The sequence below is a fragment of the Ovis canadensis genome, chromosome 15 (assembly GCF_042477335.2).
Source record: "Ovis canadensis isolate MfBH-ARS-UI-01 breed Bighorn chromosome 15, ARS-UI_OviCan_v2, whole genome shotgun sequence".
Classification (NCBI taxonomy): domain Eukaryota; kingdom Metazoa; phylum Chordata; class Mammalia; order Artiodactyla; family Bovidae; genus Ovis; species Ovis canadensis.
The window spans coordinates 88,255,812-88,283,082 of NC_091259.1; the positions used below are offsets into that span (position 1 = coordinate 88,255,812).

At 61.6% G+C, this 27,271-nt stretch overlaps 2 protein-coding genes across 27 annotated transcripts in view; one reads left to right on the forward strand and one right to left on the reverse strand.

Moving 5' to 3' along the window:
* The first annotated feature begins 1,489 nt into the window (after window positions 1-1,489).
* RTN4RL2 (reticulon 4 receptor like 2) lies at window positions 1,490-17,481 on the forward strand. The gene is made up of 3 exons (XM_069553187.1): window positions 1,490-1,935; window positions 8,070-8,548; window positions 16,107-17,481. Exons 1-3 carry the CDS (start codon window positions 1,905-1,907, stop codon window positions 16,854-16,856), a joined length of 1,260 nt encoding a protein of 419 aa, XP_069409288.1. The 5' UTR covers window positions 1,490-1,904; the 3' UTR covers window positions 16,857-17,481.
* Window positions 17,482-23,817: 6,336 nt separating this feature from the next.
* SLC43A1 (solute carrier family 43 member 1) overlaps window positions 23,818-27,271 on the reverse strand; it is a 30,104-nt gene continuing 26,650 nt past the window's right edge. For 20 of the 26 annotated variants that reach the window (XM_069554557.1, XM_069554556.1, XM_069554553.1 and 17 more), the window contains 2 exons: window positions 25,989-26,112; window positions 23,818-24,484 (listed from right to left, as the gene is read on the reverse strand). In XM_069554557.1, coding sequence (XP_069410658.1) covers window positions 24,338-24,484; window positions 25,989-26,112 — 271 coding nt within the window. In that variant the 3' untranslated portion in view covers window positions 23,818-24,337. The remainder of the gene's footprint in view (window positions 24,485-25,988; window positions 26,113-27,271) is intronic. The other 6 variants (XM_069554567.1, XM_069554575.1, XM_069554561.1 and 3 more) reach the window with 1 other exon arrangement.

Consider the following 27,271-nt stretch of genomic DNA (forward strand, 5'->3'; position numbering starts at 1 on the left):
ACAGGGGCCCCGGGGCCGCCCCTCTGCATTCCCACCCCACCCGAAGGCTGAGTCGCGGGGAGAGGGCGTTTAGATGCTGGCAGCCGGGGAAGGGCAGGCAATGGAGCCGCCTGGGGGGCGCCCGAGCGCCGAGGGGCAAGAGGGCTGGGAGCCCGCGACTGAAACCGGGTGGAAAGGGAGCTGAGAGACACGAGGCCCAGAGATGGAGAGACAGGGGGTCTCGAGGACCGGAGGCGAGCGACAGACACACGGACAGAAAGGCGGACGCGGAAAGGGAGCGAGAGGGAAAGGAGACGGGGAGGGTGGGAGGGGACGGAGACCGGGGCCGTGAAATTAAGAGTCGGGGAAGAAAGGAGAGGAATCGGACGCGGACGAGGGACGCGTGAGACTACGGACGGACCGACAGTGAATGGAAAGATGAGATCAGCATTTATAGAGCGCCGACTGTATGCCAGGCGCTAAGCTGTTCTTCTGGCCCGGGAGGGAGAGGAGGAGCCCGACGGAGCGCCGAGGGCATCTGTCGCTTTGATCGCGGGCGGTGCCATCCGGGACGCCTGCGGGTCCTGCGCCGCCCGCCCCGGTCGTCCAACGCGCCGCACTCACATCCCCAGCCCGACCTGCGGCCCCGAAACGGCGACCCCGAGGGCCCCCCGCCCGTCCCGTGCCGGGGCGCTCCCGAGCTCCGGGTGCCCCTCTCCCTGGAGCAGGTGAAGGCCGGGGTGAATCCCACCGCCGCCTTTTGAGAAAACGCTTCGCTGTCGGCCCCGCAGGGATCGCCATGAGGGGCGCGAAGGGGTCCAGCAGAGGTCGGAATGCACCCCTCTGGAGAAGGAAGTCCGGGCGAGGGTTCCACCGCCCTCGTGGAGGAGACCGCGCGCACCCAAACTTGCCCCCGCTTGCGAGGGCATCAAGGGGCGTACACACGCCAGGACACACACACCCCGGGCACCCCGGCCGCAAGCTCGCCGGCCCCGGGCTCCCCATTCGCGCGGACCCGCGAGCGGGGGAACACCCGGCGGCTCATCGGTTCGCCCACTCAGGTGCCCGGGCCCCCCCCCCCGTAAGAAAGGTCAGGGCCAGCCCTGTCACACCTGCGCAAGCATCCTGGCTCGCGCGCGCTCACGTGGCCCGGAGCTTGCACCCACAAATTCTTGCTGACACTGTTCTTACACACAGGGCTCGTGGTCTGGGAACAGACGCGAAGGGGAATCTCGGAGTTCTCCCAGAGGGAGGAGCGTCCGAGGCCTGCGCTTAGGGGCACCGGGCTGCGCAAGGCGGGGGGAGGTGACCCAGGAGCCCTTCGGGAGAGTTGCGGTGCAGGCGGGAACTGGGCGAGTTCACGGGTTTCTCGAACACGACCGCACCCCCTCAGGCGGGGATTCCTCCACCAGCGGGGTGATCGAACACAGCCCTCCGGGCCCCCCAGAAAAGGGAGGGGGCCGGACTGCCGGGGGCCGGGAGCCGCTCCGCCTCTTGGCGGGCAGGCAAGGGTTAAGCAGGCGAGCCGGGAGGCGAGGGCGGAGCCAGTGAGCGCGGGGAGGAGGCGGTGGGAAGAGCTGCCTCGCCGTCCGCACTCTCGCTCGGCGAGCGGCCGGGGCGCGCGAACCGACGGACTCACGGACGGGCCCGCGCGCAGCCTGCGCTCCTAGGGGCGCGGGCCCCGGGCGTCGACGGCCAGCCCTAGCCCTCCGCGCCCAGCCGCGCCCCGCCGCGCCCCGTCGGGGCCGATGGCTGCTCCCGAGGCTCGCAGCCCGGGGGGCGCGGGGTAGAGCGCCGCGGCCCGGCCACGCCGCGCGGGGCCCTCCCGGAGCCCCGCGGGGTCCCCCGCCGTCCGTCCGGCGGGCTCGGGGAGCCCGTGGAGGCGCCCTCCCCCCGCCGCCCCCTCCTCCGAGCGCCGCGACAAGATGCTGCCCGGGCTCGGGAGCCTGCTGCCAGGTAGGGACCCACGCGGGCGGAGGGGAGCCGGGGGCCCCGGCCCCCAGGGCGCGCGGGTGGGGCCGCCGTGCGGGTGGGGGGCGGCCTGGCGGGGTGGGGGGAGCACGCAGCCCCGGGCCCCGCCCCCGGAGCCCGCCGGGCTGGGCGGGAGGCTCCTGAGCTGGGGGACACCCGGGCCGGGGGCAGGGGGGTGCTCCAGTCCCGCCGTCCCGGCCCTACCTGCTCCGGGCGATGCTGAGCACTCCAGGCGGCCGGGCAGCGCCGACTCAGCAACTTCTGGCTCCCGGTGCCTCAGCACTTTCCCGTCGCCAGGGGGACGGGGGGTGAGGGCAGGGCGCTGTCTGGGAGGGGCGGGGGGCGGGGGAGACCCCAATGGCCTTCCCCGGTAGGAAAGCGCCGGGGGGGAGGGGGCGGCGCTAGAAAGGGCCTCTCTCCACGGACAGGTGTGGCCGACCGACCAGGGTGTGGGCCAGGGACCGGGGGCTGGGCTGGGCTGGGAAGGGGCTGGCAGCGAGGGTCAGGCAAAGAGCAGTCAGAGATGGAGAGGGGTCCGCGGAGGGCGGCAGGGAGGGGGCGGATGAAAGGTTAGACGGGAAAGCTGGGAGGGAAAGGGGACCCCGGTGAGGACGGGGGGGGGGGGGTGCGGAGAGAGGGGAGGCCGGGCCGGGGGCGAGGAGGGCAGACCACTAGGGTCCAGCCCGGCTCCTGGGGGTGGGAGGGACGAGAAGGCGCTGAGGACTGCGATCTAGGGATGCTGAGGGCGCGGGGAGCGAGCAGCCAGCCCGCGAGCGGAGGAGGACCGGGCGGTGGACGGAGGTGCGGGGCCGGGGCCGGGGCCAGGGGACCGTGAGCTCCAGGCTTGGGCTTGGGGAGGCAGGGAGGCGAGAGGGGCCGGGGTTGATCAAGACCGGGCCGAGGGCTAGGAAGCGCCGAAAGGAAGGAGGCAGAGGCCGGGGAGAGAGAGACAAAGAGACTTCTGGTGAGCACGTCCACGTGGGGAGCCCTCCATTTCCAAAGCGCCTGCCCGCACACCGCTCCTCGCAGGGAGTGGCCGGCGGGCCAGCCCCCCGCCCCGGGCTCTGCGCTGCGGGCTGGGGGGGAGGCAGCTGTGAGGGGGATTTGGGGGAGACCCGGGTGTGGGGTGGCAGCCTCCAGGGGTGGGCGCCCTGGCTGACCGCAGCTGCCATTTATATCTCTGGGCCCCTCTGGCCGTCGGAGGAGGAGGAGCCTGCCTTCTCCGCCACCACCGTGGCTGCTTATTTCGGGGTGTTACATTCTGGCAGAGTGAGAAGCTGTTTGCGGCGGCTCTAAACCTCCGTCACCCGCGCCAGTGCTCCTGGGCCCTGCGTCACGCCATTGCCTCCCACCTCCTCTGCCCCTACCCCCTCAACATCTGCCCGCAGGCCCCAGCCCTTCCCCGCCTTTTTGGGTGTTAGAACCCCAGGCCTGGACTCCCTCCCCAGGGAGCATTTTCCCTGGGGCCACTCTTCCCTGCCTCCTCCTCCAGCTTCTTCTCTTGCAGCGATCTCTGGACCAAAGGCTGAGAACTTTGGGAGCCTGAGGCCCCAGGGCGATCGCCCAGCGTCCTTGACGATGGGCCCGCGGTGAATGGATCATTTCTGGCTCTGGGCCCCTCTGCCTTCCGGGATCGGTGCCATGTTCCGATCTCTCTCCGTTCCCTCCCGGGTCAGTTCTGGCCGCATCTTCTGGACACAGGGCCTCTCTTCCTGCCTCCTGGATGGGGTGTCACCTCGGACGACCAGAGCCTGGAGCCCAGGGAACCAAAGTTGCAGAAAGCCCGGGTTTCCCCCTCGCCTCAACCCTGGACAGGCAAACAGAACCGGCATCACTGCTGGCCCAGCCTTGTGCGCCTGGGCCCAGTTTCCATCCTCGCTTTCCCCCAAGCCCAGCAACTCTCACACACAGGGTGGCTTCCGTGGCTGATGTGGGGTCTCCCAGAGAAAGGTCAGAGAGTCCCTTTAGACAAGGACTTGTCCCATCCCGGTTCCTCCTTGGACCAGCTGCACGACCCGAGGCAACTAATTTCACACTTGAGAGCCTCCCTGTCCTCACTTGCAAATGGGGGGCCGGAATCTTGATCTCACGGGGGTGATGCTATGTTGATTCTGTGCACAAAGACGTGTCCAAATGCGGTGGCTGGCACACAGTAGGTGTTCAGTCACAGACGGTTTCTGCCCATCACTGCTCCACACTCCCCTGCAACTTGAGCATCACCTACCTACTGACTTCAGTGAAAATTAAAAAAGAAAAGACAGGATGACATGAGCAGAGAGGATGGGAGGAGCTGTTGGAATGGGCTTTCCTTGGCCCAGATAGTGGGGGGGGGGGTCAGATGGAGCCTTGGAGAAAGGGGCTGAAGGCAGACTGAGATTCGGGTGAGGGCCTAGGCCGCTCACTGATGGCGTGGCCACTGAGATAAGGGTCAGCCCCTGATGGCTGACGAGGTGTCCGCCATTCCTGCTCTGAGATTCTGTGCCTCTCGCCCCAGTGGTCACCAGGGATGCACGAGATGGGGCCTGGAGTGGACCTGTGGTCCTTGGGGAAGAAGGCGGGGCCTGGGGGGCAGGGATGGAGTGCTGGTGGGGAGAGGCAAGGGGCAGGGAGGGGGGTGGTGATCCGGAGACCCCAGGCAGGGGCTGCAGGGAGCAGAGTGGGGAGAAAGGCACCGCTCACCAGGCCCCGGGGGCAGAGAAGCCCAGAGCCCCTCAGCCTCCCCTGCGCCTGGCTTCCAGTGTGAGCCGCAGCCTGAATTATGGATGAGGCTCCTTGGGTTTCAGCTGCCTTGCATGGCGGCGGCCAGGGCCAGAAATGGCAACAGAGTCACTGTTAGGCGGCAGCTGTCACAGGGGCCCCCTGCCCAGGGCCCTGCATCAGAGAGGCTGCGGGGGCACCACTAGACCACGGGGAGGTGGGCCGGAATGATGGGGGTGTCGGGGGCCAGCAGGGGGGCAGGGAAGTGTGGGCTAGAGGGTCTGATAGGGCCCCTGCTGAGCCCCCTGCCCCACCCCAGGCTGGAGGAGACCCTGGTGCCCTGGGGACTGGCTCTGACTCTGGAGCACTCTGGAACCAACCCCAGGCCCATCTCTCCTGGGGGTTCTCTGCTCTCTGTGTCCCCCTGTTCTCTGGGGGTTCTCCTGTTCCCTCTGCCTCTCCTGGGGGAACAGTCAACCAGGAGGCTGGGGAAAGAGCTCCATAATCCTGGGGGGACAGGGTGTGGGGTGGGGTGGCTGGCTGGCGGCTTTCTGAACACACACGCTGCGAAGTGATGGATCAGCCGCAGGATTAAGAGCTCAGAGAGGGATTTGGCTTTCTCTGGTGTCGAGTCCTTGGGGAAGGGAGCCAGAGGGGGACCCCACCAGGAAGGGAACGGCCCTGGCTGGCCACGGGGACCCTCCACTCCAGTGCTCGCTCCGCTCTGCTGTGTGACCTTGGCTGAGTCACTCGGCCTCTCAGATCCCTGGCCAGCAGGTCAGCAGAACCAGAACCCGGATGAGCCTGGAGGGCTGCCCGGCTCTGAGCGCCGCTGTCCTGGGCCCCAAAGCTCAGCCCTCCTGAAACCCCTGGGGCTCCCACCCCTGCCTGGTGGGGCTGAGGGGTGAGAGACGCGCCCCTGCAGCCCACGTGGCTCCCAGAAACCCCGGGAGGAGAGAGTGATCGTGAAACGCTGCTCGGGGGAGGGGTGAGAAGGGCCAGCAGCGCGGAGGCGGTGTGAACGAATGGAACAGCGGCGGCTGTGTCACTGAGTATTACATCACACCCGGCCCACACACGCACGGGGCCCGGCACTCACACACTCGGGGGGCTGCGGGCACACGCCTGCACGCTCGTGGGGGGCCGGGCGCCGGGGACAACCGCGCCTTTGCCGTCTTCCAGGGAGGAGGCTTCGCCAAGCATTCCTGACATCCGCTCCACACACTCGGCCTGTGTGCCGCCCTGGGGTGTGCGCTCCGTGTGTGTGTGCTGTGCTCGCCATGTGCCATCCTGTGTGTGTGTGCCGTGTGCACTCCGTGTGTGTGTGTGCCTTGTGTGCGTGCCGTGTGCCATGCCATGTGTGTGCCGTGTGCCACCCCGTGTGTGCGCCGTGTGCCACCCCGTGTGTGTGTGTGTGCTGTGTGCCACCCCATGTGCGTGCCGTGTGCCACCCCGTGTGTGTGCCGTGTGCCACCCCGTGTGCGTGCCGTGTGCCACACCGTGTGTGTGCCGTGTGCCACGCCGTGTGTGTGCCGTGTGCCACCCCGTGTGTGCCGTGTGCCACGCCGTGTGTGTGCCGTGTGCCACCCCGTGTGTGCGCCGTGTGCCACACTGTGTGTGTGCCGTGTGCCACCCCGTGTGTGCCGTGTGCCACCCCATGTGTGTGCCGTGTGCCACCCCGTGTGTGTGCCATGTGCCATGCCGTGTGTGTGCGCGCCGTGTGCCACCCCGTGTGCGTGCCGTGTGCCACACTGTGTGTATGTGTGCCTTTTGCACTCCATGTGGGCGCCATGTGCCACCCCGGACCCAGGAGTGCTACATGTACAGAGCACCTGGCTCACAGACGCATTCACACCTCTGACACCGGGGGTCACTGGAAGGCAGGGACCCCCTCAGGCTCTCCCCCGCACCCCAGGGCCCAGGATCTCAGATCCTAGCGTCCAAGGGAGCGGGTCTTCGGCCTTCCCAGGCCTAGCACACTGCCTGGAGCAGAGGGTGCCCTTTCCCTGTGTGCCCAGGCGATGAGCACCTGGCCTTTGGGGGCTGCAAAACCTGCCGGAAGAAAATCCCGAGTCGTCGGGAAGCCAGGATCAAGGGTAGAGGTCCAGGTGGCCCCAGAACTTCCTCAGCTGCAATGAGGGTCAGAAGGCCAGGGTCAGGAAGGGAGAGGGGCCCACTGCCCTGCTGGCGCTCGGGGGGCGTGGGGGTCTAGACGTGGCTCTTTAGCCCCCAAGCCTCTGGGTCTGCCTCTCCATCTGAATCATAGCCAAGCTTCAAGAGTTACTTTGAAAAAAAAAAAAAAAACAATTTTTTTAAAGTGACTTTGAAGGAGAAAAGCCTGGGGTGTAAAGTGAGGTTCCTGGACTGTACCCCTCGGGGCGGTGATTCTGCCCAGGCAGGGCCCAGAAGCAGCTTTCCTTCCAGGACACCCCATCCCCACTCTCCTGCAGGTTGCTGCTGGCCACAGGGAGAGACCCCCTGCCCCTGGTCCCTGAGAGCCCTTCCAGGGTAGAGAGGTGAGGGAGGAGGGCTGCAGTCACCAGGGGGCCAGAGGTCGTTTGACTCACAGAGGGTCTCCGTTTAGCTCCACCTCTTCCCAAATGGGGTCAGCTTTTCTTCCCAAGTGATACTGGCAATGATGTCTGGAGACCTTCTGGTTCTCGTAAGGGGGAGGAGTGTCACACATCTAATGTGAAGAGGACAGGGGTGCTGCTAAAGCCCCATACAGCCGCTGTCCCCAACCTTTTTGGCACCAGGGACGGTTTCATGGAAGATGGTTCTTACACGGACAAGGAAAGGGGGTGGTCTGGGGATGATTCAAGCGTGTTAGGTTTGTCGTGCACTTAATTTCTGCTATTGTTACATCAGCTCCACCTCAGAACAGCAGGCATCAGGTCCTGGGTGGGGACCCCTGCTGTATAGAACGTCATACAGGACTGCCCTCCACCCCCACCCCCCCGGACCACACAGCAGTGTGGTCAACACTTGACATTTGGGCCGTTCTTGACAACGGGCCCAAGACCAGAGTCACCGTCAGGCCCATCACAGTGAAAACGGGGAGGAAACTAGACCGCCACTCGTCAGACAACTTTCAACCTATCAGAGTGTCCTCTGGGCTTTGATCTTAACGTACCAGGAGCCTCCAAAAGTGGAAGTGGCCAGGGCCTCCTGCAACTCTTGCACCCCGAATCCCAGCCTCCCCCAACGTAGGAAGGCAAGGCTCTTGGCCCAGGTGCGCTTAGGGGTAGGTGGGGGGGGTGGGGCGGGCCTGCGGCTGGCACACCCTGCCCCCGCACCCCACCCCACCCCACGGCAGCCTGCCCAGCGCCCCCCCCCCCCGTCTGCCCGCAGGTCCCCTTCGGGGTAGGTGGGTGGGGTCTGCTAAGCCCCCGGCAGCGCCCCCAGCGCCCATCTGCCCGCAGGTCCCCCGGCCTGCGTCCTGCTGCTTCTCCTGGCCGCGGCCCCCGCCGCCGCCCGCTGCCCCATGCTCTGCACCTGCTACCCGGCGCCGCCCACCGTGAGCTGCCAGGCCAACAACTTCTCAGCGGTGCCGCGGGCCCTGCCGCCCGGCACGCAGCGCCTCTTCTTGCAGAACAACCTCATCAGCGCGCTGCGGCCCGGCTCCTTCGGGCCCAGCCTGCTCACCCTGTGGCTCTTCTCCAACAACCTCTCGGCCATCTACCCGGGCACCTTCCGCCACCTGCAGGCGCTCGAGGAGCTGGACCTGGGCGACAACCGGCACCTGCGCTCCCTGGAGCCTGACACCTTCCAGGGCCTGGAACGGCTGCAGTCCCTGCACCTCTACCGCTGCCAGCTCAGCAGCCTGCCCGGCACCATCTTCCGCGGCCTGGTCAGCCTGCAGTACCTCTACCTCCAGGAGAACAGCCTGCTCCACCTACAGGTGAGCGCCGGCGCGCGGACGCGAACACAGGCGTCCCCTCCCGCTCGCCTCTCTCCCCCCGGGACCCTCCCTACCTCGCGCCCTGTGCCTCCATTGCTCAGCATCTCCGTGTCTCACCCCTTCCCTCTGTGTCCCGGCCCCACCCTCCAGCTCTCACCCCTTCCCTCCGTGTCTCAGCCCCTCCCTCTTGTCTAAGCCCCACCCTCCGTGTCTCGGCCCCTCCCCCGTGTCCTGGCCCCTCCCCCGTGTCTAAGCCCCTCCCTCCGTGTCCTGGCCCCTCCCCCGTGTCTCGCCCCTCCCTCTGTTTCTAAGCCCCTCCCTCCATTTCTCAGCATCTCCCTCCCTTCTGAAGGCTTCTGCTCCTCCCCTTGGTCCAGGGCTTTCCTTTGTCCCTTCCATCTTTCTCTGCTCCCCTACTCCGCCGTCTGACTCGCTGTCTGTCTGTCTCTCCCTCGCGGCCCCTCTCCATCTTGCTCACTGACTCTCCTCCCCCGTCTGTCTGCCTCTGCCTCTTCTGTCTGTCTCCCTTCACGCGCCCACTCCACACACACCCCCCCCCCCAAGTCTGTCTGGGTGGAGGTGTGTGTCTCTTCCCGTGATCTCTCCTCTCCCCCTTGCCTCCGGGAGACTCTGCCTTTTCGCGGGCAGTGCAGCCTGGAGGGGCATCGTGGCGGCTTTTCTCGCCCACCCGCAAGCCCTCCCACGCCACGGGCAGGGGGACACGGAGGGCGGCGCCACTGCAGCTGGCACGCCACAGGAGGCTCCCGCTCACTGGGTGCCGAGGCCAGGGGAAGCCCTACCCGTCCTGGATCCCATCCCCCCAAACCTACTGTCTCAGCGCAATGGGAGGAGACAAGAAAGGGTAATGAGCTGTGAAGTTGCTGGGAAATGGATGCTCAGAAAAAGGGAGGAATAACAGTAATTGTTATTTATTATTATTATTGATCTAAATATTGTTCCCTGTTGTTCTTATGCTGACTGTCTGACAGTCAAGTCCTCCCACTGTTTCCTCAGGAAGCAATAACAGACCCTCCAAACCATCTAAGGAGAAAAGCCTCCCCTTTCAGTTTCAGGCCTTTGAATTTCCAACTGCAACCCTCTCCCCACACCCACCTGGACGGCCCTTCTCCCTCTCCACCCCGGGCTGGGGCCTGACTGCTCAGCACTGTGCGCATTTGATGCTGATAACGACAGTAACGATAGCAATAATAATCCAGCACTTACTGAGCACCCAGGAGGTGCTTGCTGGTGAAAAAAGGGCATCGAACAAAACGGAGGAGACCCCTGCCTTTGTGGAGAGCATTCTAGGGGTGGGGAGAGACAGAAAGTACAGTAGTGCGCTGGAAAATGTGTCGTGTTTTGTTCTTACTGCCTGTGCTTAGTTGCTTAGTCGTGTCTGACTCTTTGTGACCTCATGGACTGTAGCCTCGTGTCTAACTCTTTGTGACCTCATGGACTGTAGCCCGCCAGACTCCTCTGTCCATGGGAGTCTCCAGGCAAGAATACTGGAGTGGGTTGCCATGCCCTCCTCCAGGGAATATTCCCAGCCCAGCGACTGAACCCAGGTCTCCTGCACTGCAAGCATATTTATTGCATAATTACTGATAGTAATAGCCCACTAGCCTTCAGCCTAGTGGCTCAGTGGTAAAGAAAGCACCTGCCATTGCGGGAGACATGGGTTGGATCCCTGGGTCGGGAGGATCCACTGGAAAAGGAAATGACAACCTACCCCAGTATTCTTGCCTGGGAAATCCTGTGGACAGAGGAGCCTGGCGGGCTACAGTCCATGGGGTCACAAAGAGTTGGATAGGACTTAGTGACTAAACAACAAGCCATTAGCAGGCACACTAAGTGTCGGGTGCTGTGCTAAGGACTTTACAGGTATCAACCCTGTCATTTACAAGTGTGTGACATTTATAACCTCCCTGAGCCTCAGTTTTCCCATCTGTAAAATTGGAGTAGTCATAGCATCCATCTCTTAGGGATTTTAGAAGCGTTAAGTGCATGAATAATTTGTAAAGCACTTAAGATAGTGCTTGGCATACGGTAAGCATGCTATAAATGCTTGTTAAGATACTATTTTAAAAAGAGAAACCCGCCTCATTGAATACTGGTCTCGGTGAAATGGCTCATCTTGGGCCCTATCCTGAAGATATGGGTCAACTTCAAGGATTCTGCTGAGACCAGGGGTGGGTGCCGGAACACTCCTTTTTTTCCCTTCCTAACTTGGCTTCTCACGGTTTCCAAAGTGTGCGCAGTCACTTCATCTCATTTCTGCAGCCCTGTTGGGGAACTGTTCACACCTCCTTACAGATAAGGCAGCTGAGACCGAGGGTCCCAAAGACTTTGTCCCAAAGTCTTGTGAACACTGTCCCTGTGCCTGGGGACTTGGTGATCTCAGCATCACAGGCCTCACAGCAAACGGGGAGCAGGGGCACAGAATGACGTTTCTGAGGCTGCACCACCAGGAAGACCCGGCAGCGCTTGAACCCTTGTGATCTGGTGACATTTCAGGCCGTTTTCATCACTCAGAACACTCCATGGGGGTCTGACCAGGTGCGGGGGGGTAGCACTCATAAGAACAGCAGAGTGGGCTTATTTCTGAAAGCGCATGCTTTAGAATCTGCCAGACCAGAGATCAAATCCTGGCTCACGTGTGACTTTGGACAAACTACTCAACCTTTGTCCACGTCCATTTCCTCTCTGGCAATCATGATAGTACTTAATCATATCAATACTGATCTAAGAAGTTTCTTAAGTATTAAAATGTAGGGAATTCCTTGGCAGTCCCGTGCTTAATACTTAACACTACCCTTCAAAGGGCACAGGTTCGATCCTTGCTCAGGGAACTAAGATCCCGTGTGCCACGTGGCGCAGCCAAATAAGAGAAAATAAAATTTAGCACAGGGCCACATCAATAAATAGGCACTATAATTATTATTGCTGCTAATTATTACATGCGACAACCACTGTTACTGAGACCCTGACCTCCTTATCAACATATATCGGTTATGCCATGCAGGCTTTTAAAATGATCAAATCTTTGAATCATTAAATCTTTTTAACGATTAAAAAAGAGCCATCCGATTGCACTCCAGTAGGTTAGGGAATCTAGGGTCAGCAGACCTGAGTGCGCATCCTTGCTCTGTTATTTTCCAACTTGATTTCAGCAAGTTGGTGCCCCCCCACTCTGAACCTCAGTTTTCCCAACTTTAAGATGGGACTAGTAAAAAGAATACCTTCCATCAACAGTTGTAACGAGTCAATGAACTCATATTGTGAAATCCTGTGCTGAATCAGTTTGATCATCACGGCTTGACCCGCCATCACAAATGGCAGCCGAGGCTGGGGGTCAGGAATGACCTGGGCAGGGGGCACCTTGAGGGGTGCTGGGCTCTTCTGAAATGGGGCGTGCCGGTTCTGTACGCCCCTGGCCTGAATGGCACGGGCGTCATGGGAAGGAAACGCCTGGCCCTTCACAGAAGGGAAGGAGGCAGCCTCTGCCTGTGAACGGCCGGGAGAGACTAGCCCGGGAGATGCCACAGGCAGATGGGGTGCACTCGCGGGGGTGAGGTCCCCAGGGTGCAGGCGTGACCCGCGATGGTGCCAGGCCACCCGGGAGGGGCGCTCTGGTGGAGGGAAGAGGACCCCAGCGGCTCAGGAGGAGGGTGATGGAGCTGGAAACGGGTCGGGGGGTTCTCCCAGATGCCCCGCCCTGGGACAAGCACCTTCCTCACAGCTAACTCACTGAGCACACGCCAGGCTGCGTCCTGGGTTCCAGGGTGTCAGACGTGACCAAGGACAGGGTCCCTGCTCTCCTGCAGCACCATTCCTACTGGAGAGGAACTGTGTGATAGAGACACCGATCCTGTTTTGAATCCTTGGAGTAGCCTGCGTGGCACAAAAGAGCGGTGTTTCCATCAGGCAGATCTCATTTGCCCTGTGGCTTTGGGCAAGTTACTTAACCGCTCTGAGCCTCAACGGACCCATCCGTGAAATAGGGACAATGCCTTAAACCCCAGGAGTCCGTCTGAGGATTAAAGAGGATGCTGCTTGAAAAGGGCTCCGCGTGGCCAGTCCACTGAAGTGAAGTGAAAGTCAGTCAGTCCAACTCTTTGTGACCCCATGGACTATACCGTCCGTGGAATTCTCCAGGCCAGAATACTGGAGTGGGTAGCCTATTCCTTCTCCAGAGGGTCTTCCCAACCCAGGGATCCAACTGGGGTCTCCCGCATTGCAGGTGGATTCTTTACCCGCTGAGCCATCAGGGAAGCCCTATCCAGAGTAAGCATCGTTCCCCTCATTCAATGGCTAAGGACACCGAGGCTCGGAGAAGTTAAGGCGTCCCGTTCAAGGCCACTGAACGCATGAGCAGCACAGCCTAGAATCACTCCAGGTCTGTCTCAGTGCAGAGGGCAGCTGTTCGGAGGCCTGGCTCCAGAGTTCACGTCCGCACGTCACTTCCTATTGGGTATTGCACCCTAGGCCAGTCACTTGCCTTTCTCCGAGCCTCCCTCCCCTAATCTCTGAAAGGGGGAGGATAATATTTTCTGCCTCACAGGGCTGTGAGGATCCGGTTACTACATGGGATCTGTGTAGCACAGAGCCTGGCACATGGTAAGCGCTCGGTTACTCAGCTGCTGACGCAAATGATGATGATACCCGGGGTAGATGGGTGAAGCCGTCCGTGGGGGTGCCTGGCACAGAGCAGACACTCAGCGCAGCTTTGTTGAATGAATGAGGTACATTCCAGCACTCTCTTGCTCATTAATATCACATGAGGATGGATCTTAATGATCAATGACCTCAAGTTCCTTGTTTCACCGATGGGGGTAAAAAAAAAAAAAAGAACTGAGGCTCAGAGAGGTGCCTGCAGTTGCCCAAGGTCACACAGCCCAGCAGCTGATTGGAGGCTGGACCGGGGAGAGGCAAGGTTAAGAACAGGATGCTGACCAGGGAAGGGGGCAGGGACGCTGCGCTGAGATTCCAAATGGATGCAGAGAGCCGTGAACCGGCCGGGGCGGGGCGGGGGGCAGGGGATGTTGTGAGGGAAATGTGGTTTTTCCGAAGTGGAAGAGGATGACTTTAGCAGCTGCTCTCTGCCCAGAGGGAGGGTGGTGGGGGAGGGCGAGGGCTGTGAAAGTCAAGAGCTTATTAATGCACAGAGAACCGTTTTCAGAGCGGGGAGGGGGAGGGCTGTATCTGAGAGCTGCAGCCTAGAAGTGGCAGTGGGATTTGGCAACAGCTTGGATGGGGTGGGGGTGGGGGGTGGACCCCCCCCCCCCGCAGGCTGGGTCTCAGAAAGGGCAGGGGCAGGATTTCGGGGGAGAAAGACAGACTGGATTCAGGGAATTCCGTAGCGGAAAACTGGGGTTGCGGGTCGAGGGCGCCTGAGTGCTCTGGGGTCGCCCTTCCGGACCTCCGGAAGCCTCCGAAGTGCCCATCACCTCCGCCCTCTGTGCCCCTCCCTCCCATATCCTTCCTTGGACCCGGCATCTCTGGGTGCATCTTACTCTTGCTGCCACTCCATTAAAAAGAGAAATGCTCATTAGGTGTTTGAGTGGAAGGCATTCAGCCCCCGCCCTGGGGGAGCCGAGAAGGACAAGGACGCCAGGGCCCGCTGGACCAGACTCGAGGCCCCTGGAGGGAGACCTGAGCGGGGCGGGGGGCGGGGCGGCGGCAGGGAGCCTCAAGGTGGAGGGGGGCGGATCTCGGTGCCGCCGAGAGGAGGGTTCTTGGCAGCCGCGGTTCCTGTAGCGGAGAGGGCGGAAGCCAGATGGGAGGGGGCGAGACAACGCGGGAGCACAGGAAGGTGGAGGCGGTGGGGGGGGGTGGGGGTAGTGGTGGGTGTTGGGAGTCAGCGCCCGCCCCCCGCCCGAGAGCCTGAGACCGGGCGCCCTGGGTGGGGGGTGCTGGGGGGTCGTCTCAGGAACCGGAAATCCAGGGGGAGCTGGCTTGAGGGTGGAGGATGCTCCTGTCCCCCAGAACCAGATCCCTTGTGTCTGCGAACCACAGTGGTGTCTGCCACAAGGTGGGGGGGACCTCAGGACTGGGCCTCTGGCCGCCTCTCTGGCGAGCCCTTCATCTGCCTGGGTATCAGTGCTCTCCTCTGTAAAAAAAAACCCCGGTAGGTTGGGCTGGTGCACCCAGAAGCAGTCACTCCCTAACCAGGTTGCCCATCACCAATACCTTGGTGAACTGGCTAAAATACAGAGCCCGGGCCCCTGCTGGCTCCCCTCCGAGGAGCCCACCCACCCCACCCTTCCCCTCCCAGAACCACAGTTCAGGGCCCTTCCAGCACTAATACGATCCGATTCAGAGACTCCTCAGCCTTGGGCAGGGGGCACAGCCCCTGTCCCTGTGGGGTGGAGCTGACAGGGTCCCCTTAATGTCCCAGCCTAGTAGCAAAACCTCCAGGCTCCAGGAAGGTCCTCTGTTAAAGGACAGGGGATGGAACCTAACTGTAACTAAGACCCCACTGTCATAATGCTGTTCTTGTTTAATAGCTAAAGTCATACCCAGCAAGACCCCATGGACTGTAACCCACCAGGCTGGGATTCTCCAGGCAAGAATACTTGAAGGGCTGCCATTTCCTTCTCCAGGGGATCTTCCTGACCTAGGGATCGAACCCTTGTCTTCTGAGTTGGCAGGTGGATTCTTTATTACTGACCACACAGGAAGCCCCCATTCATAATAACCATCATTTATTGATGGTGGTCTGTGTGCCGACTGGGTACCACATGGTTACCGGATCTCATGTAACCCCCCGCCCCGCCCCCCCCCCACAAGTCTGCTGAAAGAGTTCTCTTGAGTTATACACACTGAGGAAACAGGCTAAATAACTTGTGGAAGGTAACGCAGCTGCAAAGAGGGCAAAGCTGCATTTAAACCCTGACTTCACCCATCTCATCCGCACGTGGATTGTCTTTTTTAAGGCTCAGAACAAACCCAGGAGTAGGTACACTCACCCCCATTTTACGGATGAGGAGACAGATCGCTGGGCAAGTTCACAACAATGGCTAACTCAGGCAATGCCCACCCCATATATTAATACCTGTTGTTTCATTTAACCACATCTTACAGACAAGCACTGAGTCACGGGGATACCAAGTAACTTGCTCAAGGGTCAGTTAATAGTAGGGCCAGGATTTGGAGTCAGGAAGTCAGTAAGATGTGCAGATGAAATGAAACAAGGGAAATGCTCAACCAAATCATAAGCTCTCAGCTCCAAGTGTGGCCCTCCCACCTGCAGCGTCTGCGTCACCTGGGAACTCGTGAAGACGTGCAGCATCTCAGCGCTCGGGCCCCAGACCTGCTGAATCGGAAACTGGGGGGCGGGGCAGGGCTCCGGGATCAGCAGGGGGTTCTGATGCACCCCAAAGTTCTAAGAACTACACTGCTTTCCCCGCACAAGTAGGTTAGAGGAGGCAGGATTCGAACCCAGGACTCTAGAAGGCGGACCCCTTCCTGGGCTGCCACGCTGCTCCCCGCCCTTCCCTAACGCCCTCCGAGGCCCTCTCATCTGCCTCATCTGTCTTCTCCCCCATGCCCGCCCCAGGATGACCTGTTCGCGGACCTGGCCAACCTGAGCCACCTCTTCCTGCACGGGAACCGCCTGCGGCTGCTCACGGAGCACGTGTTCCGCGGCCTGGGCAGCCTGGACCGGCTGCTGCTGCACGGGAACCGGCTGCAGGGCGTGCACCGCGCGGCCTTCCGCGGCCTCGGCCGCCTCACCATCCTCTACCTGTTCAACAACAGCCTGGCCTCGCTGCCCGGCGAGGCGCTGGCCGACCTGCCGGCTCTCGAATTCCTGCGGCTCAACGCCAACCCCTGGGCGTGCGACTGCCGCGCGCGGCCGCTCTGGGCCTGGTTCCAGCGCGCGCGCGTGTCCAGCTCCGACGTGACGTGCGCCTCGCCACCCGAGCGCCGGGGCCGCGACCTGCGCGCGCTCCGCGAGGCCGACTTCCAGGCCTGCCCGCCTGCCGCGCCCACGCGGCCTGGGGGCCGCGCGCGCGCCAACAGCTCCTCCAACCACCTGTACGGGGTGGCCGAGGTCGGGGCGCCGCCGGCCGACCCCTCCACCCTCTACCGCGACCTGCCCGCCGAGGACGCGCGGGGGCGCCCGGGTGGCGACGCGCCCACCGAGGACGACTACTGGGGCGGCTACGGCGGCGAGGACCGGCGGGGCGAGCAGACGTGCCCCGGCGCCGCCTGCCAGGCGCCCCCGGACTCCCGCGGCCCCGCGCGCGCGCCCGGGCTCGCCGCCCCGCTGCTTTGCCTGTTGATCCTGGCGCCCCACCACCTCTGACCGCGGTGCTGAGACTGAAGCGGCCGGCGTCTCCCCGGCCCCCCCATCCCCGCCCCTCATCCTCCGTCTCCAGTCCCCACCGCGGGCTGGCGGCCTGCCTTCTCCTCCCAGCGCCTCGCATCCCCAGGGATCCGGCCACCTCTCCCTGCCTCCCGGGCCGCCCGCTGTTGGCAGCCCCCGAAGCGCACGTCTGGTGGTGGCCCAGCCACCCGAAGACATGGCCAGGGTTTTCTCCCCATCTCCGGCCGTCAACCCGAGCCCATCCCGAGGCTGAGTGGGCACCCCGGGCCGCCGCGGACCCCGTCCCCCAGCGCCTATGGTGGACTCGAGAGGAGCTTTGTCTGCGGAGCAGCACCCACCAGCAGAGCCGTCTTAAGCTCTGGGAAGGACGCCACTCCCCGGAGCCCTTTGGAGGGACGTCAGGCCAGCCCCAGGCCTCTGCTTAATCCTCGCCCCCCGCCTCAACTTCCTGACACTGGAGAAATACTTTTCTCCTAAGTCTACCCTGGACACTTTTGAGGGTGCCTGGAGAGAACGTTCCTCTCCACCATGGCCCCTGTGTGGTGAAGATCAACAGACATTGTTTTGGGGGGGAGAAAGTTTATTAAAAAATTCTATTATTTTATCTCCTGTAAAGTTTATTGGCTCAGGATCTCCAAAGTGGGAGAAGGGCTTAGAACCATCACGCTTTCAGGGGCCGGGAGAGTTAGACAGCAATCGAGAGCCATTGCACAGCATCCAAGTGCTTCCTGCTGTTGCCCCTACAAGAAGAAACTGAAGGCGGAGGAAGGAGGGGGGTGACTGTGGAGTCCCCGGCAGGTCAGGGAAATCCGAGAGCCAGGAGTGTGCTGATCACACCTCGCCTCCTCATCTGTCCAGGAGAAGCGGCTGCAGCCGACCCTGAATTGTCTGTGCCGGAGGAGCCAGGCCTGGGGAAGGCCTCCAGCCTGGCTAATAGTTCTCCCCCAGGTCCTGTTCCTTCAGGAAGGAAAAAGCAGCATCTCTCACTTTCCCCTGCAAAGAGGAGTGATAACATGGGCAGCGATGGTCACAGCCAGCCCAAACATGGCTTTGGGTAAACCTGAAAAAGACACCTCTTCCTTAGGGCAACACAGCTTCAGACCGCAGCAAACACTTTAGCAAACAGCAAAAGGCTGGAGTTCAGCTCACACTCGGCCCTTGTGCAGTGTGCAACCTGCACAGCTGGACACAGCCACCCTGTAGACCAATGGGTTCTTCCCGTTGGCTCCTGTGAGGCAGAAGACATCAGGGAGGAATCCGATCAGAGAAAGCAGTTCTCCAAGCAGGTTAGTGGAGAAGCCGAGGGATTTTGGTGATCAGAGGGATGAGAATCCCAAGTGGGGGTGTTTTGCTCACTTGAGGTATGATGAGAAGCTTGATCTTTCCAGTGTGTGGAGGAGAGGCTATGGAAAGGGGAGAGCCTTGGCTGAGAAGGACTTGGGTGAGTCTCGTCTGCCAGAAGCAAGTGGGGGAGACTTGGATGGTTTAAATTTAGGGTTAAGAGTGTAACTTGGAAGCTGGGGGATGAAAAGAGGATACCGTGGTGCCAGGGCTTAAGGATGCTGAGGGCCTGTGGCCTTGGCCAGGGGGGTCCCAGAAGGCTGGTGGAGAGCGGAGGATGGAACAGGAAAGAGTTACTGTCTGTGGCCTGAAGCAGGCAGACTTTGGATAAAGGTGTGAGGTCGGGGTGCAATGGAGAGTGCTGTCTGGGGTCTCACAGGGGCGCCTGTCATACTGGCTTTGAGGAGGCTGATGAGTGGGCTTAGGGGGCCAGCTTGCACGAGCTCTGAAGGGAGAGGGACCGCTGGGGCCTGGGCAGGAAGGGGGAGGGGGAGGATGCTGGTAAATCAGAAGCAGGCGGTCCAGGTCACAGAATTATCATCGTGAAATATTCATGGGCCTTTGGTCCAGATGCTATTTCAGAGCGGTGAAAGCGAGGGGGGGGAGTGTGAGCCTCGGGAGGAAGCCGACAGCAAGGCCACTTTCCCCCACCCCTGCCCCCACCCGCCCAGACAGACCCACGGATGCCCATCACGTGCACACCCACGCTCACACGCTCTCTCACACACACTCGCACCAAAGGAGAGCAAGAGAGAGCACATGCAGGCCCGCCAACACCCACGGGCCCCACAAACAGGCAGATGCACCCCAAATACCACCGGGTGTGCACAGCCACTCCCGTGAGTCCCTGCACAGAGACCACCCCGAGATCTCACACACCCAGACCCCAGCCTCCTCAGACAACCCAGACGGATAAGCCTGAGCCGCACACCCTGAGACCGGAGGGCCTTGCAAGGCCATCCAGTCCACCCTCCAGGGATGCTCCGAGGGGGCAGTGCAGGCCCACTCAGAGAGGGGAGGGGGTTTGTGCAAGACTGCCCGGCCGAGAGGAACCTCCTGGATGCCCCCCACCGAGTGCCCACCCCCCCCCCCAGCCCGTGTTCTCTGGCTGCCCAACACCAGTGGCAGTGAGCTCCTCCGTTTCTTCCTTGAATCTCCCATCAGCTCACCCACCCAGTCCCCCCGCGGCCCCCACCCAGCCCTTCCTTCCCATTCCTCCCCACCCCAGCTCCCTGCCTGATGCATCTCCCCATTACCTCATGCTTAGAATGTGGAAGAAAATAGCAGTAACCTCCTCTCCCGATTTCCTGCATTCGATCTCTCGCTGCCTCCCGCTCTGCTGGCTCATGTTGACCAGATCCATCAGACCAGAGCTCGCATTATGCCATTCTGCTACTCAGGCACGAGCCACGGGCCCCTGTTCCCCTGCAAGTTAAAGATAAGACGTCTTAGCAAAGCCTTGGAGGCCCGGCAGCGTCCGGTCCTTGCTTTCTATCTTTTTCTCTCCTGCCCTCCCCCCCACCACCGACATCTTCACTCCAGCTGGAAAGATTGCACCATGTGGGCCCTCCATTACCATGAATGTGAACCCCACAAATCCACTTTGCACCTCTCCCCTAAAGTTCCTCAGTCTTCCGCAGACGTGGGACCCTCGCCCCCTGCCTCAGATAACAGAGTCCAAGCCCCTCCCCAAGGCTAAAGCTCCATCTTGCTGACCTTAGCCCGGGGGTTCTGTTCTCCTCCTTCAAAGCTGCTGGGAGAGGCTCAGGCTAGGGCTGGCTCCCAGGAGGTGGCTGCCCCTTACCGGCCACCGTGGGTATCACAGTCAGGCTCAGGAACCCTAACCTGAGCGTGAGCATCTCTCCGCCTGGGGAGAGGCAGAGAAGGACACCAGATGACAAGGTCCATAAGCCCTTAAACCTCTAAGGTTCTTACACTCAGAGTGGGGGGAGGGCTGTCAGCCCTGCTTTTTGAGCTGCTGACTCCCGATGTTAGCTCCCAGATCCATGAGAGAACCCCTCTCCTATGAAAGGCAAAGACTTGTGGGGTGAGGGTGGGAGGAGGCTCCCAGAACCCTGTGGAAGTGACGTTTGCCCGTCAGGCTCTGAGAGGCCGCCAGGCCGGGGACAGTCCAGGTGGTAGGCCCAAGGTCCAGCTGGGGTCAGGTTTCTAGATGAATTTTTAATGCTTCCAGCCAGACCTATCAGATGTTCCCTTTTCATCTCTGCACGGTCCCCTCTCCTGTCCCCACGGCCCCCGGGGGTGGGACAGGCAGGGCAGGCCTGGGGCGCCTCCTGGCAGCCTCCTGAGAGAGGCTCTGGGAGACGTAGAGGTGTGAATGACCGAGTTATTTTCCCACTCGCAGTGGGACCTTGAGCGAGTCACTTAACCTCTCTGAGCATCCCTCGTATGGTTTTGCATTCACAACCTGGGGGCGACAGCGCCTGCCTAAAGGGAACTGTCGTGGGGAGTAAGTGCAAGGCCCTTGAAGGTCACCCATCTGTTTGCTGTTATCTTTCTCCAAGCCCTGCCCGCCTCCTCCGGTTTTTCTTTCAATCCCAGGGGTGCTTTTGCCTCTTTCTTGGGGAGGCGGGGACTCAGGCTCTGCCATTCCCTCCTAAGACCCAAACGGCTGGCCCATCCCACGAGCCTTTGGCCTTCCTAGAAACTTCAGTTGAGGTGGGGAAGGGAAGGGAGATAGTGAAGCAAGGCTGGTGGCCTGATTGAGGACGACTCCCCGCTGCAGCAGAGGGCCCCGGCACAGAGAGAGGAAGGCGAAGGAAGGCCCAGCTCAGAGAGGGAGCAGCAGGCACAGACTCACTGCTCCCTCCTTCCTCCCCCCTCTCTGCCTCCTTCCGTCCTTCCTGGCACCTTCTTGTGCCCTGGAAGCCAAGGAGACCACACCGAGCAGGGGGGAGGGCAGGACCCTGCCAGAGAAGTTGGGAGTGGCCGTTCAGGAAGGCTTGTCCAGGCTTCCCAGTCCTTGACCAGTGTTTCTGAAAGTGAAGGTCTTTCCCATCTGATTCTCGGGTGGGAAACAGCTAAGACGCAGGTTCCCAAGCCCCTCAGACCCACTAGGCCAGTTTCTCCCTGAGCCCTGGAATCTGCATCTTAGCACGTGGGGGTGGGTTAGGAAGGTCTCAGAAGGCGGAGAAACAGCTCCCTGGAGGTGGGGTGGTCCCGAGGGGGGCAGACAGGAGAAAGCAAAGTGAGAAAAATTAGATCCTGGTGGAAGCCACGGGCAGGACTCTTGCGTGGACAGGGTGATGCCGCAGATGGGGGCGGAGAAGGATGCAGGAGACAGACGGGGCGGGGCCGCGGCGAGGGTCGCGCCCGAGGTAAGCCGCCGGCGGGGACAGTCACTTGCACGCTGCCGCCCCCTTCGCGGGGAATCTGAGACCCCGACCAGAGATTGAGAGAGCCGCGTTCTTCTGGGGCGCAGGGTCGGGGGGCGGCCTCCTCTGCAGAAACCCGCGGGCCTCCGCGGCGGTCCCCATCACTGCCCTGGCGGGAGGGCGCCTCGGATCCCTCGCCCTCCAACCCCCGCCCTGTGCCCTGCCCAGCCCCCACCCCAGCTCATCTGCGTGACGTTCCAATTAGCACGTTTTTCCCCAGAAGTCTCGCCCCGCGTCCCGCAGCCCCCTCGCCCCTCGGAGCGGGGGTGGGGACCCCCATTAACCCTTGCGTCCGGCGGCCTGGACGCCGCCCGCTCTGGGGGTCCCGGGGGTGAGGGGCGCGCCCCCGGGGGGACGGCGGGGTTTGCGGGGGGGTGGGGCTCAGGGGGAAGAAAGGGCAGGCACTTGCCCGCCCCCTCTTTCTGGGAAGAGGTGGGGAGGGGCGCTTCTCCCGGGAGACTTGGGGCGTCGAAATCCCGAGTTCCTCAGCCCCCGGCCCCCGCAGCCTCCTCCTCCCCGCCACGTACCCTCTCCCCCCCTCCCAGCCATCTGTTCCATTCGGCGGCGCCGCGACAAACAGGCTCCAGCTCGCGGCCGCCCCCGCCAGCCCCCTCCCCAAGCGCCCCCGCCCGTGGACGCGGGGCGAGAAGACACCCCGCCCCAAGGAGGCCGAGATCCCCGCCTGAGTCCCCCACCCGATCCCATGCCCTCTGGGCATGGGCGGGGGCGCGGTCGAGACCCCTCCTTCAGCCTCGAGGGTCGCTGGCTCCGTGGTAGAGGGGCACGGGGCTATCTTAGGGGAGGGGCCTGGAGATGCGACCCAGGAGAGGCTGACGAGCCGGCAGGGACTGTCGAGGGAGGGTGTGGGGTCCCCCGTGGCTCCCCCAACCCCGTCCCAGCCGCAGCCACGCAGCGCCGCCTGCGGAGCGCAGAGTCCGGGGCGCACAGCCGGGGTCCCTCCGCTCGCCCCTCTCCCGTTCATCTTTTGTGATCCGCTTCCACCGGACCGGACGGAAAGTCAAGGTCCCCGGGCACAGAGTGCAGAGAGACCCGGGCAAGGCCACTGGGCGCCCGTCCAACCCGTTGGCGGATGCGGTCCAAATCTGGTTTCCTACTTTGCGAAAAAGACACCGCGGGAAGCCAGGAGCCTGGGCTGCGAGCAGCCAGGGATGCGCCGTGTGGCTCAGCCACGTCTCCAGATCCCGCTGGACATCCGTCAAATGGGGGAGTCAGTCTACTGAATCAGCTTCTAAAGAGAGCTGCAGACAACGGGAGGGCTCCTCTGTGCTACTGTCCTCCAGGGCCATCATTTCGGGGTTCTCCTAGGTTTGGGGGGAGTAGGGTGGTACATAAGGCCTTTGTGGTTCCTCCCCGCCCTGAGAGGGCAGCAGAGAGCTGGGCTGACAATCTCAGAGCTTCCTTTCTAACGCTGATTGCCCCGGCAGTCCTGAGCTTGGCACTCAGCAGCCACAACGCCCAGCCCCACCACCTGCCAGCTCTGTGCCCCTGGGTCTCCGGGTCGTTTTGTAGAGAGAGGAAGGCTCAGACCCGGAGACACCGACCTCTACGGTGAGGACGCAATGAGGGGCCTGTGTAGCTGGAACAGGCAGAGCCTCGACACACAGGCCCCTCCCCTCTGTGAGTTTCAGGGTTGTGTCCCAGGCCAGAAAGAAGCAGGAGTGGAATAAATGAGGTGTCGCTTCCTGGACGGCCCCTTGCCCTCAAAGATGGTGCCTCCCTTGATGTAGGTAACTTTTAAAGCCTCCCTTTATTCCTGAGAGTAAATATTAATATAGCACAAGGTGAAGCTCGAAATTTGCATCAAGTTTTAAGATAAAACAGGACACCCCCCCCCAAAAAAAAGTTACTTTCAACAGATCTCCAGAGATGCCAGACAAGAAAGTTCAAGAGGCGCGCCTTAGCATTTTTCCCAAAGCCTCCTGCCTTGATCATAGGTAGGAAGAAGGGCCAACCTCCCTGCCAGACGTACCCCAAACCCTGAGAAGTGGCGGGGGAGGAGCTGAGTGCAGGGCCTCCACCCGCTCCAGGGCACGGTAGAGAACAGGGAGCTGAGACAGGCAGCTGGGGGTGGACAGGCTGGCACCTTAAGTGCCCTAGTTAATGCCCAGCTGCGCCTGGGTGAGAAAGGGGGATGGAGGTGTGGGAAGACACTCCCCAACCCAGACACAGGCAGGCACACCGCAGCCGGTCTCTCACTTCCCTTTTTATTTCCTCTGAGATCTGCAGGCAGCAGCATCAGGGAGAGAACCCGCCCTTCAGCCCCCAGGAGGGCTTCCCTCCCACGCGGAGGCCTCAGGACACGGCCCATTTCCCCGGAGGAGAAGGGAGTTCCACACGTGATCACGCATACCCTGGCCTCTGCACAGCTGAGGGGTCACCTGTTCGCTGACCCCACAGGCCCGCAGGAGCCACGAGCGGGCAGGCCCCTCGGACGAGGCCCAGAGGAAGTGCAGGGCCCCACCCCGGGCCCTCCAACCCCAGGTTCAAGAGGGTTCGATCCCGGCATGGGGGCCGTCTTCGGTCAATGGAGCGTGGCTTTGGGGATTTCTTTTTCTTTCTTTTTCACACGTTCCCACAAAAATAGAACTTCTCCCGTTATTTATAAATCCGTGGTCCCTGGTGCTGTGCGGAGGTCATAGGGAGAGTCAGTGCCTCTGTGCAGGCCGCGGCCGCCTGTGGTCCAGGCCCTGGGACTCGGGGGGCCTAGGCCGCCACCTTGGGGCCGCCAGGCGTCTTCAGGGGGGCCCCCCAGCAGGCGACATCTGCCCTCTGGAGCCGGGCGCGGTAGCAGAAGAGGTAGGATGGTAACAGGAACCCCAGGACCGAGAAGAGCAGGAGGCCCAGATTCACCTGCAGGGGGGGGGAGAAAGAGAAAAAAAAGAGGCAAGCTGTCCACCCTCCTCACCCTCGGGGGCCGCTCAGCCTCCCTCAGGGAGAAGGCAGCCATCTGCACACCGGGTCCTGTTCAGTGCAGTTCAGGCGCTGTCGCTCAGTCGTGTCCGACTCTGCGACCCCATGAACCGCAGCATGCCAGGCCTCCCTGTCCATCACCAACTCCAGGAGTTCACTCAGACTCATGTCCATCAAGTCAGTGATGCCATTCAGCCATCTCATCCTCAGTCGTCCCCTTCTCCTCCTGCCGCCAATCCCTCCCAGAATCAGAGTCTTTTCCAATGAGTCCACTCTTCGCATGAGGTGGTCAAAGTACTGGAGTTTCAGCTTCAGCATCAGTCTTTCCAATGAGCACCCAGGACTGATCTCCTTTAAGGTGGACTGGTTCTGGGCCAGAAGATACACAGAGCGAGCCCTCGCTGTAGGCAGCTGCTCTCCGCCAGCGTCTCACGGGACGCCCATAGAGCTCCAGAGCCGGGTCTGAACCCCACCTGACGCCAGGGCCCAAATGACCTGGTGTTGGCTGGGAGCCTGGGCTTCTGAGGATGTGGGTGGTGGGGTCCCGTAGCAGGGTGGTGGCAGGCGAGCATGGGCGCCCGGGAGGCCCTGCTCAGACCCCGCACACAGCCCACCCCGTTCCTCATGGGGTGGCTCACGGACCAGTCACCTCGAGTCTACACCCCCCCTCCTCTGGGCAATGGTGGCCACGTTCAATAAAAATACACTAAGGACTGAGGCTGAAGCTGAAGCTCCAGTATTCTGGCCACCTGATGCGAAGAACCAACTCGCTGGAAAAGATCCTGATGCTGGGAAAGATTGAGGGCAGGAGGAGAAGGGGACGACAGAGGATGAGATGGCTGGATGGCATCACCAACTCGATGGACATGAGTTTGGGTAAACTCCAGGAGTTGGTGATGGACAGAGAGGCCTGGCGTGCTGCGGTCCATGGGGTCGCAAAGAGTCTGACAGGACTGAGCAACTGAACTGCACTGATGTACTTATCAGCGCCTGGTGAGCACTCGGGACACAGTAGCTGTCGTGCTCTGGCGGGAGGGTTGAGGGGAGTGCGTGGACCCCCGGGGCAGATGTCAGCTTTAGGGAGGTGGGATCAGTTCAATGTGAGGAAGAGCCTTTCCAACAAGACCAACGGCTGGTACCCCAGTACTGTGGGTGTTTGAGCTCAGAAGATTTGGAGGAGCCTCTTTCTAGGAGAGAAGGTCCCTGCCTTGGATCAGGACTGGGCCAATCCCCAGGTCACCTGGGAGCTTATTACAGCGTCCTGGGCCCAGGCTGGGGTGTCTATAAGGAGGTTTGACCGACTGCCAGTTGGAAACCCCCAGATGAGAGAGTGGCTGAAATGAGAATGAAAGATTCCGCCACTTGCGAGAGCCCCCCACCCCCAGCTCCTCAGCTGCACCCAGGCAGGGGGGTCCCATGGCCCCCATGCCCCCTTGCCGCTCACCCAGAAGGGCTCTCCTTTCAGGGGCCCAACCATGGCCATGAAGAGCGGCTGCTGCAGCAGGGCAAACACGGCACTTAGGAGGGACTGCAGGCCCGTCAGCGTCCCGAAGTGTTTGGACGGGTACCTGCCGAAGAGAAGGGGGCCCCGCGTGAGGGGCACGCGCCCCTCTCCAGCCCAGCCTGTGCCCTCCAGCCCTGGACATCACGCTCTGTCCGCTGGGCGAGGCAGAGGTTAAAAGTGCAGGCTCAGGACGGGCCTGACAGTCCAGTGCTGAAGACTGCGCTGCCAATGCTGGAGGCGAGGGTTCCATCCCTGGCTGGTGAGCTAACATCCCAAGTGGCATGGCAAAAACATTTAAAAAGCCTCAGGCTCTCTGCATATGCCCTGGTCTCGAGGGTATATGCTATGACTTGAAGGCTACAGAGCCGGTTTGACACCTACTAGCTTCCCTCGAAGCTCAGTTGGTAAAGACTCTGCCTACGGTGCAGGAGACCAGGGTTCGATCCCCGGATTGGGAAGATCCCTGGAGAAGGAAATGGCCACCCGCTCCAGTATTCTTGCCTGGGAAAGCCCATGGACAGAGGAGCCTGGCGGACTACAGTCCATGTGGTCACAAGAGTCGGACACGACTGAGCGACTAAACCACCCCCAGCAGCTGTGTGATAACAGCAAGTAACTCAGCCTCTCTGAACTTCACCTCCTTCCCTAAAAACAGGGAGAGTGCTAGCCTCACCGGGCTGTTTTTATTCTTTTGACGCATTGCTTATTGAGCTCCTACCATGTGCCAGGCACTGTTCTAGGTGCGTGGAAAGAGCAAAGAACCAGAGCTGGAGGCGGCATTCTGGGTGGCTGGGTAGTAATCACAAAAGCAGCGAAGTAAACACATAGTGGGGACTTCCCTGGTGGTCCAGCGGTTAGGGTTCCTAGCTTCCACTTCAGGGGGACACAGGTTTGGTCCCTGGTCAGGGAATTAAGATCGGATGTGCCACTGGGCGGGGCAAAGTACCAAGAAAGCACTGCGTGTCAGAAGGTGACAGAGCTGAGGAACAAAGGCAAGCCAAGCAGGGGGTGCTTCCAGGGAGGTGGGGAAGGCTCAAAGGAGGCCCTGGGGGAAAGCCCCGAACAAGGCGCGGCAGCTGGCTTGTGGACGTCTGGGGGAAGAACGAGCCAGGAAGACGGGTGCTGGGGAGGAGCGCACGAGGTTTCTGCAGCAGGAGACAGGGGTGAGCACGGGGGGGAGGGGGGGGGGGGAGCGGGGGGGGAGGGAGAGGGGGGACCAGACC